The sequence below is a fragment of the Narcine bancroftii genome, chromosome 1 (genome assembly GCF_036971445.1).
Source record: "Narcine bancroftii isolate sNarBan1 chromosome 1, sNarBan1.hap1, whole genome shotgun sequence".
NCBI lineage: Eukaryota > Metazoa > Chordata > Chondrichthyes > Torpediniformes > Narcinidae > Narcine > Narcine bancroftii.
The window spans coordinates 87,044,700-87,059,320 of record NC_091469.1 but is presented as its reverse complement, the minus strand read 5'-3'; the positions used below and the strand labels follow the sequence as shown (position 1 = coordinate 87,059,320).

The 14,621-nt window shown below is 41.4% G+C and overlaps 1 protein-coding gene and 1 long non-coding RNA gene across 8 annotated transcripts in view; one reads left to right on the top strand and one right to left on the bottom strand.

Moving 5' to 3' along the window:
• The window catches only part of LOC138760965 (uncharacterized), a 34,450-nt gene extending 25,107 nt beyond the window's left edge, over positions 1-9,343 (top strand). For all 4 annotated transcript variants that reach the window (XR_011356005.1, XR_011356002.1, XR_011356003.1 and 1 more), the window contains one exon: positions 8,967-9,343. This is a non-coding gene — a long non-coding RNA (uncharacterized lncRNA). The remainder of the gene's footprint in view (positions 1-8,966) is intronic.
• pappaa (pregnancy-associated plasma protein A, pappalysin 1a) overlaps positions 1-14,621 on the bottom strand; it is a 374,601-nt gene that overhangs the window by 252,509 nt on the left and 107,471 nt on the right. For all 4 annotated transcript variants that reach the window (XM_069932344.1, XM_069932351.1, XM_069932360.1 and 1 more), the window contains exon 8: positions 9,216-9,344. In XM_069932344.1, coding sequence (XP_069788445.1) covers positions 9,216-9,344 — 129 coding nt within the window. The remainder of the gene's footprint in view (positions 1-9,215; positions 9,345-14,621) is intronic.

Genomic DNA, 14,621 nt, shown 5'->3' with positions numbered 1-14,621 from the left:
TATTTTTTGACTTTTAAACTGTTCATTCTTAATGCAGATATATTAGTTAGGCATTGAAAGAGTAAGTCTCAAGTAACCGACAAATACACTTATCCATAACTACCCATCCCCATAGGTGCCAGATAACAAGATCTAACTTAATTTTTTCAATGCTCCACAAAACAGGTAAAAAGCAACATTTTCAGAAACTTCCTAAGGATGATTGATTCATCCTAATAGTGAAACCTATTCAGAATTCAAAAGATAACAAAATCTTAATTGGTACGGTCTGTTTAAGGTATGCCAATCTTTGATACCAGTTGTTTCATCAGAAAAATGATGACAAAAAAAAAACACAAAACACTCAGAACATCCATTTAAAAGCTTTTGCCAAATTAAGGAAATGAATTCTAATGCAACTTTCTAACTTTGAAGACCAAATAACTTGTTAAATCTTTGGAATTGTAAGTTGGTTGATGGTTTACAAATAAAGGGCCAATGTTTACTTATTTGTTGCTGGGATTCAGGAAAGAAGAAACAGGTTTGATTTTATTCCGTCAATGAGGGGAGATTTGATAGAGGTATACAAAATTTTGAGGGGTATGGGCAGAATAAATGCAAGTATGTTTTTTCCACTGAGGGTAGGTGAAATAAATGCCAGAGAACATGGATTAAGGGGGAGAGGGGAAATGTTTAGGGAGAGCTTAAGGGGGAACTTCTTCACACAGAGATTGATGGGAGTGTGGAACAAGGTGCCAGTTGAAGTGATGAATTCTGGCTCAGTTTTAACATTTAAAAAATTTGGACAGGTTCATGGATGGGAAGGGTATGGAGGGATATGCACTTGCTGCAGGTCAATGGGACGTGACAAAATAGCTCAAACGAGAAGGGCTGAAGGACCTGTTTTCTGTGCTGTAATGTTCTATGGTTCTGTGATTCTAATTTGGACAGAGGAAGAGGAGAAAAAGTGGGAAAATCTAACTGAAATGAGATAATTACTCAGTAACTGTCATCTGGCGCACTGTTAATTGTTGTTTGTGTTCAAATCCAGCAGTCACTTAATTTCAGGATATTCTGTGTATCATCAGTTTTACATGATCTTAAGCTAAACTTTTGTCAGGGAAGGATTAGTAAGTCATTTCTGGCCTTTGAATGTTGGAAACAAAGGGGATCTTTTATCTCAACAAATGAATATATTGAAGGCCTTGCTCAAAGCTAATGGACAGCTATGTAACTAATAGTCATGTGTGTCACAATTGTGGCCTGAAATGTGAAGTTAATAAACACAAGTTTTATCAGGTAAACTTCTCAGTGGCTTTATTTTTCCATTTCCTTTTTTCTCCTGCTTGTGTTCTTATCTCTCGCTCATACCACGTGACTTCCGGTACATCTCATACATATTCATTATCATGACATCCCTCCTTTAATCAGAAATAAACTTTACCTTCACTTATCAATATCCCTCGGAAACATACAAACATCGTAACTAATGGTAATACTATAACTCAACTACATAAAATTTACTTCCTACAGCACTCATACATGCACTTTATGATATAAGATTAAAATACTGTCCCAAAGTTCTTATTAAAACTATGGCACAAAGTCTTCGTATCGTTTGGGCGCTTTCCGGTTTCGTTTTGGCCTGCCTGCGATGTTGTCGTCGCTTCTCAGTTGTTCACTCTCAGCGTCGGAAATACTGCTCGCCACGGCTTCGGGTGTTTCTGGCGCTCTAGTCACTTCATCAGGAGTGCTGGTATTTGCCTCTGGAACATCATCAGATCTCTCAGTTTCAGCATCTCGTATTGGCCTTTCAACCTCTTCGCTCGATGTATCTCTGGACTGGTACCTTTTTACACCTGATACATTTTTCTTATACAGGACTCCAGTCGGAGACTTGACTGTCACCATACTGCCACTTCTGGATACGACAGTATAGGGTTGATGGTAATAAGGTGTGTCTAGCTTACCACCTGTTTCATGCCTCACTAGAACATTATCTCCTGGCATGATGTCTGAGTACTTGGCTCCACGTTTCGAATCTGTGTACAGCTTTGCTGCACCTTTCTTTTCGGCATCGTGGTCCCTCATCTCCTGGTCATCTCGGATTTCCTTTATTTCTGGCATTTTGGTGCGGATTTTTCTCCCAAAAAATGCTTCTGCAGGACTTTTTCCAGTGGTTGCATGAGGCATTGCTCGATAGACAGCCACATAAGATAGCAATGCTTCTCGCCAATTTTGTCCTTCTGCGTGTGCAATCCTCAATCGTTTTTCAATGGATTGATTTTGTCTCTCTACTTCCCCGTTGGCTTGCGGCCATTTTGGAGTTACTTTATGATGGCGGATACCTGTGGTCCTCATGTATTCCGCAAATGTCTCTGAAATGAATTGTGGACCATTGTCAGAGTATAATGTAACAGGTAATCCATATCTTGCGAATATCTCTGCTAATGCTTGTATTGTTTTTTCAGTGGTTGTAGACTTCAACACCACGTACTCATAGTATCTGCTGTAGTAATCTATCACTACCATAACTGATTCACCCGTCGGTAAAGGTCCAAGAAAATCAACAGCTACGTCGATCCATGATCCTGTCGGGAGCTGCGTACTCCGGATCGGTTCTGGCGGATTACTCCTACTTGTGATTTGACATCCGTGACAAGTTTTAACAAATTTCTCTGCATCTTTATCACAACCTGGCCACCATACCTTGGTCCTGAGGTTTTGCTTGGTACCAACAATGCCTAGGTGTCCTTCATGCGCTAAGGATACGATCTTCGGTCTCAATCTTTGCGGTATCACCAATCTGCAACCTCTTAATACATACTGTCCGATGCAACAAAGTTCGTCTCTAATGGGAATGTAAGCCTTGTGAGTACACTTGTCCCATTGTCCACTCTGTATGCATTCCCTTACTTCCATCAGTTCTGGATCACGTTCGGATTCTCTCTCGACTTCCTTCGTAGTCACAGCTTTCGGTGTCGACTGAATAGCTACGAAGCGTACAAAGCTCTTTGTTTCTGCTCCCAATTCTGACTTGGATTGTGGACCACCCATCCTTCACCAATCTGGACAGCGGATCAGCAATGTTTGCTTTCCCTGCAATGTGGATTACTTTATATTTGTAGGGTTGTAGTCTGAGTACCCATCTCTCTATTCTGGCACATGGTTTGGATCTAGGTGCATAGATCACCTCTAATGGCTTATGATCTGTGATGAGTTCAAATTCAATGCCGTATAAATATGCATGGAACCTCTCACAGGCCCATACAAGTCCAAGTGCTTCTTTCTCTGTCTGAGAGTATCTTCTTTCCACATCTGATAACGATCTGCTGGCATAGGCAATGATTCTTGGTCCTCCATCATGCATCTGGACCAACACGGCTCCTAAACCAACTGGGCTGGCATCCGCTATGACTTTGGTTGATGCCGCCGGATCGTAATATCCAAGAGTTTTTGCATCAGTCAGGCTTTGCTTCAGCGCTGTGAATGCTTTCTTCTGCTCAGATCCAAAATGAAATGGTACACCTTTCCTGGTTAGTTTCCTTAGTGGTTCTGCCACTGTAGCGAGATTAGGAATGAACTTTTCACAAAAATTGACCAATCCTAGGAAACTCCTCACCTCTGTTGCGTTCTGAGGTGCAAGTGCCTCTTCAATAGCTTTCACCTTGGCCTCTGCAGGGTTTAGTCCTTCCCGTGTAAGTCTGTGTCCCATGAAGTCCATTTCTGACACACCGAACTGGCACTTGTTTCCATTCACGGTAAGGCCTGCCTCCTGTAGTCTAGATAGTACACGCCTCAACCGTTTGTCATGCTCTTCCTTCATTGGTGCATGGACTATGATGTCGTCAGAAATGTTAGCAACTCCAGGAATGCCTTGAATCACTCGATGGATTTCATACTGGTAGATCTCCAAAGCTGCATTAATTCCAAATGATAGTCTCTTGTAACGATACAATCCACAGTGAGTCACAAATGTAGTTACATCTCGGGAACCTGGATCCAGCTCTAATTGATGATAGCCCCATTTCAGATCAATTTTTGAGAATACCTTGCTGGTAGTTAGTTCTTCAAGTATTTCTTCCACTGTTGGTATAGGGTGTCGTTCTCTAATTATAGCTTCATTGGCCATTCTCATGTCAACACATAGTCTTATGTCACCCTTTGGTTTGGGCACAATCACTACTGGGCTGACCCATTGTGTCGAATGTTCCACCGGTTCAATAATGTCTTGTTCGATCAATTCTTTAATTTTGGCTTCGACTTTCCCACGAAGTCCAAACGGAGTTCGGCGCATTGGTTGTGCCTTGGGTTTGACCGTTTCATCTACCGCTAGCTTCAATTGTCGACCTTTCAGCTTTCCTACTCCTTGGAAGACTGCGGGGAATTCATGGTTCATATCCTCGTATGACTGAATTGAATTGACACAAGCTCCAATATGAAGTATTGCCAGGTCTTGCACTGTGCTTCTAGTCAGCAATGGTTCTCCCCTCTCTTCTATGACCATAAACTCTGCTTCAGTGTACTTATCTCCAGCTTCAACAGTTGCAGTAAAACATCCAATGGTCTGCAATGGCTTGGTTGCTGTGTATGGATACAGTTTCTTGGAACATTTCTTTGAGGTACAGATGATCTTTTTCCTTTTCAACTTCTCGCATAAATGTCGATCAATCACATTACTGTCACTGCCTGAGTCTACAATGACCTGCACTGTCACTCCACCAATGATCACTGGGACCTTCTCATGATGTACTTCATTCAACGTAAATTGGTAACAACTCTGTTCCTCCTGGGTATCATCATCGTCACCGTCTATCTGGCGAATGGTATCTTTCTTTCCAGGATACTTTCCTTTCCCCCAGGCTTTGCCTTTGGAAGTTGTACTCTTCCTCTTCTGGTCTGCATTGGACTTGCTTTTGCACTTCTTTGCAAAGTGGTCTTTACCTCCACACTTTCTGCAAACTTTGCCTTTGGCCGGGCAATATGGGTCTTTTCCAAAGTGACCTCGGTTTCCACATCGATAACACTCCACGTCCTGTGTCAACGTATATCTTGGCTGGTTATGGCGATGTGAGAGCCTCTTAATTTGGTATGAAATTGCCCTTCAACAGCCTCTAATGCAGCAGCAATGGTTAAAGCATCGGTGAGTTCCAACTCACTTCCTCTTTCCAGTAGACGTCTTCTGAGTTTACCTGATCTGCAGTGCTGTACGACTTGATCCAATAATTGGTTGTCCAAATCAGCTGGCATGTAATTGCATCCAACAGCTAGCTGGCGTAGTCTCGTCACGTACTGACCAATTGTCTGGCCATCTTCTTGTCTCGTTCTCCGAAACAAATGGCATTGAAATGTAGCATTCGGTGTCACTACATAGTGTGCATTTAATGCATCTACCGCTTTCCGGTACTCATCCTTTCTTCCAGTATTCAAAAGTGTTTTAAATGTTTCCTGAACTGCAGGTCCAGCAGTGAATAGAAGTAACGCCCTTCTCTGCGCTTTTTGTTCAACTGTACCGGTATCTAGAAATAGGCCACGACTGTCGGTGTAGGATTCAAATTCTTCCAGCCATGCCTTCCACTTCACACTTACAGTGCTTGCATCACCCGTTGGGTCAAAATGAGCAATTCCACTATGTGTTAGAAAGTCACCGTCTGCACCAGCCATGAGGAAATATTCCAGCCCCAAAAGTACTGAGACAAGAGAAAATTCTTATCACCTTGAAGTTTTCTGTAATCCTCTGTAATCTTGTTTAGTCTTTAATTTTCTTCAAGCTTCTTTCATCCTCGTCGCCAATGTCACATTTGTGGCCCGAAATGTGACGTTAATAAAACATTAAACACAAGTTTTATCAGGTAAACTTCTCAGTGGCTTTATTTTTCCATTTCCTTTTTTCTCCTGCTTGTGTTCTTATCTCTCTCTCATACCACGTGACTTCCGGTACATCTCATACATATTCATTATCATGACAATGTGTAGACTGTGCTAATGCCAAACTGTATTCTTATGTTGGCCATTATAGTGTCAGTTTATCTGCTGCCAGTCCAGATTTGACTTTAGAAAGATTAATTTAATTTCTATTCCACCAATGTAAAGCTATGAGCAAGGCCAATCCATCCACATTGCACCTGGCTCACTTTTCCGATCCAAAAGTTTCTTTCAGTTTGGGAACTGTCAGTATTTGTTGAAGCTTGACTGATATATTGATTCAGGTAGTCTAGAGTGCTGCTTGATATATTCTTGATGCAGGGATAGCAATCCATTCAAATTCTCTGATGTGATTCAGAGTTACATTGGGCACTTTTATTGCTCTGGACAAGTTATAAAGACACTGCCAATTAACAGGGACTGTCATTCCTGTATCACTTTATATGTAATCAGAGTGTGGCAAGAAACAGCATAGCAGCACACAAGACAAAAAAAACGTAATGGGTACGGAGTGATGATATGCAAGAGGAGAAAAGCTGAAGGATTGAAATAAATTATGAGTGAAGCTACAGGAGTGGAGTGGAATACAAAAGTCTGCAGATGCTGAATTTTGTAGTAAGAATACCAAAATGCTAGAGGAACTCAGCAGGTCTTGTAGAGTTCATAGGAGGTAAAGATATATAACCGATATCTCAGGCTTTTTTGAATCTGCAGAGGTCATCTACTACACCTTGTGCTCCCTTTGTGGTCTCCTCTACATCGGAGAGACTGAGTGCAGACTGGGAGATTGCTTTGTTGAGCACCTCCGCTGTTTGCCACAATAGCATGGATTTTCCAATGGCCACCTATTTCAATTCCTTATCCCATTCCCTTCCTGTCATGTCTATCCATGGTCTTATGCACTGCCAGACTGAGACCACCGGCAAATTGTAGCAACAGCACACCATCTCTGTATGTGCACCCTCCAACTAGATGGCGTTAACAGTGACTTCTCTGGCTTTCATTAAACCCCACCCCACCCACTTCTTTCCCAGTTACCTTCGCCCCCGCTTTCACTCTCTCCCTTTTTGTTATCTCCTTTCACAGAGCCAAAATCAATTCTCACCTTTCCTCTTATATTCAAATAACACCTTTTGTTGTTCATGTCTCCTCCCCCAATCAGCACTGTCTTTACTCTCAGCATTCTTGATCTTTGCCTATTCTTTGAGATAGGACCAAAACATCAACAATATATCTATCTCTCCTATGGCTGCTGCAAAACTGGCTGAGTTCTTCCAGAACTTCGGTGTGGTTTTACTAACAGCACAGCACTTACGTATTTCACGCTGAGCCCTTCTTCAAGGTTCATAGCTTGAAAAAGGGCTCAGGCTCAAAACATTGATTATGTTTCTTTACCTCCTATGGAGGTTGAGACTGACTGATTACCTTCATAATTTGTGTTTTTTTACTACAATCAGATTTATTGTCAGAGTACATACATGACATCAGATGCAACCAAGAGATTCATTTTCTGTGGGCGAGGCAGAATTACCACTTATTGGTAGTACAAAAAAAACTGTAAACAGCATATGCATGTAAACAAATAAAGAACTGTAAATTGATAATGAATGTAAACAAACTGTGAAATAGAGAGAATAAAAAAAATCAATAAAGTGCACAAGAGTCCTTAAATGAGTCCCTGACTGAATTTGTTGTTGAGGGCTAGCAGCTGTTTCTGAACCTGGTGGTGTGAGTCTTGTGGCCCCATACCTCTTCCCTGATGGCAGTAGTGAGAACAGAGGGTGTGCTGGGTGGTGTGGATCCTTGATGATTGCTGTTGCTCTCTGACAGCAGTGTTCCCTGTAGATGTTCCCAATAGTGGGGATTGATTTGCCTGTTATGTCCTGGGCTCTGTGCATTACCTTGTGCAAGGCTTTATGCTCAGGGGTATTGGTGTCCCCATACCAGACTGTGATGCAGCCAGTCAGTACACCAAACATCTGCAGAAATTTTTCAGGGTTTCTGGTGACATACCACTCCTCTGCAAATGATACCATTAGTGTATTGGGTTCAGGAATGATCCTCCGAGAACTTACATTTATTTTCTCACACTCTCCAGTTCTGATCCTCCAATAATCACTGGATTGTATACCTCTGAAGTCAACAATCAGCCCCTTGGTTTTGGTGACATTGAGTGCAAGGTTATTGCTGGTGCACCATTCAACCAAGTTTTCAATCTCCATCCTGTATGCTGACTCATCACCTTTCCTTAATCCAGCTTATATCGTCGACAAATTTGTAGATGGTGTTATTTTCATACTGAGCCACACAATCATAGGTATAAGGGGAGCAGAGCAGGGGACTAAGAAGGCAGCCCTGTGGTGCTCCGGTACTGATGAAGATTGTGGAGAAGTTCTTATCAATCCTCACTGATTGTGGTTGGAGGTGAGGAATCCATGACCCAATTACACAGTGGTGCAGACTTTTGTATTCCACTCCTGTAGCTTGACTTGTAATTTATTTAATTCCTTCAGCTTTTATCCTCTGGCACATCATCATGCTGTATCCATGGTTTTGTTTCCCCCCCACGCTAGTGTGCTGTTATGTTGTTACTTGCCATATTCTGATTAAAGTAAAATGATGTGGGAATGACTGTCCTGTTAATTGCCAGGGTCTTTATAACTCGTCTAGGGCACGAGAAGTTGTCAATGTAACTTTACATCACATCAGAGAATTTGAATGGATTGGTATCCCCTGCAACAAGAATATATCTAAACAATGACCAAAGAAGGAAAAATATTGGGAACCAACTGTAGCCTTGTCCTTGGCTAAATATAGTTCCAGAAATGGGCAGCAAAGATGTTTTTAACCCAAAAAAGCATAAATATCACATAAAATATCCTCAGACCTTGCCTTTATTGCAGCTTGGTTACCTGGAAGTGATGCACTAACAAATTTGGGCTGATGCCTTACCCACTGTTCAAGAGATGACATGCCATTATGCTGAAGAGATTAATGAACACTCCACTTTTCCTGACTCTGCACCAAGATTAATAATATTCTGGATCTTTTTTTTTGAACAGGTGTTTGTTTGATCGATGTTGGTTGGTACCTCAATTCCAGAAGGCAAATGTAGTGCTTGAAACAGAGTTTTCTGCTTTTCGAGAGCCTTGTCTCCAAGCCCATGATTCTTCTACTAGGAAATTTCTGGCTCATTGGTTCATCAAGGAATCCATGTGAATGTAAAACAAATCCCAAACACTCTGCAGAAAACTATTTAACAGCCTGAAAATTAGACCATTAAAGGTTTGGTTTCTGTTAAACAAATTTACCTTTGGATTAATCCATCTCCACAGTAAGCACCTCCATGCACGTGTTTCAGTGGTGGGGAAGGTTCACTGTCTTCTAAGTTCTTGACAACTATCATTTGATACATGTACAAAGTGTTGATCGTTACATCCCTGAGGAAATAAAAAAAAAATTAAATGTACATTGTCTCATTTTATTTGGTGCTCTGGCTAATTTTGTTTTGTTGGATTGAAGTTTTCCCAACCCTTGCAACCTTGCCCACAGTAGACTGGTTCACAAAGAAGCATGGATTTTGCTGGAATACTGCCCCATCCAATTCAGACTTCCAATTTCATCGTATGCTGGACAAAGACCACAAATATATACATTCACATTGCCCTTGGTACTGATATGTGTACTGAACTGACTGCGGTGGAAATGGGCACATGGTTCAAATGAATGGTGTCTGTCAGACTGACTGTGGGTACGTAGACATTACAAACACCCAAACTACAAACAGAAAACCTACATCTTTTTTGCTTATATACATTTTTTCTTTTGATTTCTGCACTGTTTAGTTCCATTCCAGGGGAAAAGTATAAAGAGTGGTGAGGTGTGAAGAGGGAGTGGTTAGGACTTGGGGAGGAAATAAAGTGTCAGGTATTCATTTTTCTGCAACATCAATATAGAATGGTATTTGAAATCAATCAACAGATACATGATACATTGTTTTCTGTCTTTATCTGTACTTCTTGTAACTGCAAAGTAAAATAGTGACACTCAGTGTCTTTGGAAAATATATCGACTTGTTGAGTTCAAGAAATGAGATGAGAATTGAAAACAATTTTCTGAAAGTAAAACTTCAGACAGCAGTTGGCCTCTCAAAACTGGGCAAAGCTGCAAGTTAAACCTAATATTTATCTGCTGCCCTTTGCTTTGATATGTTTATTATTAGAGAGCAGTGGTCGGCATGTTGCCTCATTTACTGCAACACACAGGGCGTTCTGTCTACAATTGATATTCAGATTGGGCCAGAATGGACACACAAATTTTGACACTTGAATATGGAAGCCATTCTTTCCAAGTCTTTCATCCAGGATTACCCCAAGTCCAACTTACACACTGGAGTTTGAATAGAGCCTCTTCTTGTCAGCGGTTCATAGTCTTACTTTCAAAACAGCTGCAATCCTTCAGCAATGTTTGCAAATGCCTTTTCTCTGGGTTTTTTTTTAACTAAAGTCATTCTGTTTACAGGGTTGCAGAACAGGAGAGTTGGCTCCAAAACACAGATCAGGAAGTGGTCACGTCACTGTGTTCCTGTGACTACTCCTCTTTGCAAAGCCTGGTTTGATGGGGGCTCCTGTGTTGCAAAGCAACACGACCAACTACAGGTTACTATGGTGTAATTACATTTCCTGAGTTGGACAATTTTTGGCACTCAGTCTGACCTGAAGATACATCTCTCTCCCACTGCACAGACAGTGAAGGGATGCATTTGGTAAACTCAGTGGGTTGTATAGTTCTAGAATATATGACCAGAACGGGTGGTGGAAGCAGCCTCTGTAATCATTTACAAAAGGAATAAAGACAACTATCTCTGGTGAAGGATTTTTGACCCATATATTAACTCTGTGGCTGCCTCCATAGGTGCTGCCTGACATTTTGCATACTTCCTGCTTCTTTCATCCTTATTTCAGATTTACAAATTCAACAATATGTTTTTATGTTCCTTTACTTTAGGAAGGATTTGAATGTATGCTAGAAAAGAATCAGTGCTCACGGTGGGAGGTGTTTGTAGGGACTGGATGAATTGGAGGACATTTTCTGTGCCAGAGTGGTGAGGATGGTTTCTGTCTGTGTTCTTGGGTGTTTCCTTGCGCAAAGATTGGAAAATCTGCCTGGGCAATAGTTTGGTGAGTCCCATTTCCCAATTGGTGCAACATCAGGACAGCATAGCCTTGTTTGGAAAACTGAGCAAAGGCGTACACTATTTTAAATTTGGGTTGTGTTGAAATATTGGGATAAAATATAGAGTTTGACATAAGTGCTGTACCAAGCAAGAGGATTCAGTTCTAATTTCAACTCTGCACTTGCTCACAATAGCTGGTGGGATTGAAACCATCTCGAATGCACAGTTTAGAGTAGAAAGCCAACACGGTAAAATCAAAACAGCCCCTTTTTATCTGTCATAATAATTCCAGCTGTTTACCATGGCACAGGCAGCCGAAGCAAGTATTTTAAAATTGTCCTCGTTGCTTTTGGGAAAGGAGTTATGGTTGTCATGCTACATTGTAGGTCACTAAACATTTGTAAGCTCCTGGCACTTTATTCTTCCATCAGATTACATCATCTAAGTCTGAATTAGGATACACCCAAGATTAATAGGTCCTATCTATGATATTAATATGAATTATGAAGGTTGAAATTTTGTCAGCAAAAGCTCTATAATCCAACGTTTTGATAGTGTAAAAGGTTAATTTTGAGTCAACCCATCCTTACAGGTGTGGACTGCAGCAGAGCAGTCTTTATTGTGGCTGTGAGATGCAATTAATTCATTGCCCGTGTTTCTTACATGTTTCCAGGGCAGATGAGTTAACATAGCAGTTAGAACAATGCTATTACAGCACCAGCGACCTGGGTTTAAATCAGGCGGTGTCTCTAAGGAGTTTCTATGCTCTCCCCGTGTTTGCATAGGTTTCCACCAGCTGCTTCAGTTTCCTTCCATCTTTCAAAATGTAAGAGGTTTGTAGGTTAAATTAGGATATTTGGGTGGCACAGGCTCATGTGCCAGAAGGACCTTGTTACTATGCTGTATGTCTAAATTTTAATTTTAAAAGTGGAGTTGCATATTTCATGTTCAAACTGATTAATGTTTGCCACAAGCTCTTAGGTAAAATTTAATCTGCATGGTAGGCTAGGAAAGGGACATGATATCTGTTAAAATGGCACTTGGATATTGTATGTGTCTGACAGGTGCTGAGCAAGTGCCCACTTCTTTGTCATGCTCCATGTTCTTGGCAGAGGTAGCTGAGGCCATGTTAAGTTTGAAGTAACAGGATGACTTCAGCTCAGCCTCATTCCCAAGAAGCTGATGGAAAAGCAGTCCTCACTGGGACTCAACACCCCTCTCTGTACTGGATTCTGGAATTCCTAATGGAAAGACCACAGTCTCTCCAGGTCTGTAGCAGAACATGGCAAACCGTCACTATGAGCACTGGTTTACCTCTGGTCTGTGTGCTCAGCCCGTTCCTGATCATGCTACTGACCCATGAGTGCATCGCCCGATCCAGTTCAAACAGTCATCAAATTTGCAGATGACACAACAGTAAATGGTCTCATCAGCAACAACAAGAAGTCACCGTACAGAGAAGGGGTGGAAAATCTTTCGATGTGGTGTGAGAATAAATTCCTGAGTCTCAACTTGGCCAAGGCAAAGGATGATTAACATGGATTTCAGGGGGACCAGGAAGAACTAACTTCCACTACATCAACAACTCCGTAGTAGAAATAATGGAGAACACCAAGTTCCTTGGAATTCACTTAACGAGTGATCTATCATGGACACACAACTCCTCAGTTTTCAGGAAGCCACAACAGCAACTGCACTTCCTGAGAAGATTGAAGCAGTATGGCTAATGGCCACCATTATGTCAACCTTCTTTAAGAGCTCCATCCTTGCTGACTGCATCACAGTGTGGTATGTTTGTTGCAGAGAAATGGATCGGAGGTCAATCCACAGGATCACAAAGATGGCAGAGGGAATCATTGGAATCTCCCTCCCCCATGCCCATCAACATGATTTATCAGGATCATTGTCTGGAGAAGGTGTGCAGCTGCTCCCATCGAGAAAGAGATTCAGGTGTATCAGAGCCAGTGCCATCAGGCTGAGGAACAGCTTCCTCCCATGGGCAGCGAGAATGCTGAACAACCAAAGGAACTGCTCACACTAATCATCTGAGACTCATATTCATGAAACAATATTTATGTATTTGTATGCATGAATACTTGTCCTGCTTATGTACTTTTTGTCTGTATGTGTTGTGTATCCACATATATTTCACCGAGGACTGGAGGACGCTGTTTCATTGGGTTGTATTTGTGCAATCAGATGACAATAAACTTGACTTGAGATAGAATCATTCAGATTTTAACACCACTTTGACAGTGACAACCCCTTCAGCAAAATCTGTTAAAAGTAGAAAAGGGTCACCAGAGGTGAACCAAAAAGAAGGGATTAGTTTTGAATTGAAGTTGTCTGATAAACTGGCTTCCAGGCTTCACAGATAAATCCAATCCTCTCTATCCCTCGTTTCTTTCTTGTTCCTTTACCATAACATATCCACTTCCTTCTAGCAAACGTTTGCCATGGATTAAAGACTGAGTCCTCCAGCAGTGCACAGCTGTCATTTGAGATCCATCCACCAACAAACCCACCAGACAGGTAGTGACACTCACCAGGTAGATTTAACTGGGGACGATGGGTCAAAACTGCCTTATTTCCCCTAAAGACTGTCAGTGGTTTGAACTCTCAACAAAAGGATTTTGTATTTGAAGATCTCCAAATGCCAACTGGCATTCTATCTATGGCTTTAACCCAAATTTTCTGCAAATTTAATAGACAAAAGGAAGCAATTAGTCTCATTGTACACACCCTGGATGAGCCAGCATTTACAAAGCAATATGCTGTTGGACTGTGGATACATTTGGACGACATGTTAATCTCCCTCTTAAAAATAACAAAAAATTAAAGACAAATGACAACTTCCAAAATAATTGTCCATTCTCTTTGTGCTTTACTTTAGCACAAAGTCTTCAAGATGTTTTGGTCAAAAAAGTCCTTCTGGATTAGAACCTCATTGGTAGTGGTTACCCCAGGACCTAGTGTCGAGCTGTGGTGTTCTCCCTCTGCAACATTGATGGTATCTCCTTATCTACAACCATGAAATAAGCATCTTTGGTAAGCCTATTCCTATTATATAGTGATCAAAGAATTGGTTTGCCTGGGACATCTTTGTCTCCCAGTGGTTTACATTTGGAACATCACTTAATCTTCAGCTTCTCCATTGTTAAGGTCTGCTAGGTTTTTGCCACCTTTGTTTTGCAGTATGCCTGTCTTCTTCTGAAAACTTCTAGTTGTCTGAACTTTATCAAAACAAGCAGCCTTTCTGCTGGGAGTTCATCTATTCATTTGTAAGAACACAGAAATGCTGGAGAAACTCAACTGGTCTTGCAGTGTCCATAGGAGGAAAAGATATATCACTGACCTTTTGGTTTGTGTGATACCATAAGGAAGGGCACAGACCCAAAACACCGGTAATATATACCTTTACCTGCTATGTTTGCTGCAAGACCAGCTGAATTCCTCTTGCATCTCTGTGCTTTTAGTGTATCACAGCATCGGTACACTTTTGTGCTTCACTTAATCTTTTCATTAGGCTCTCTCCAAGACA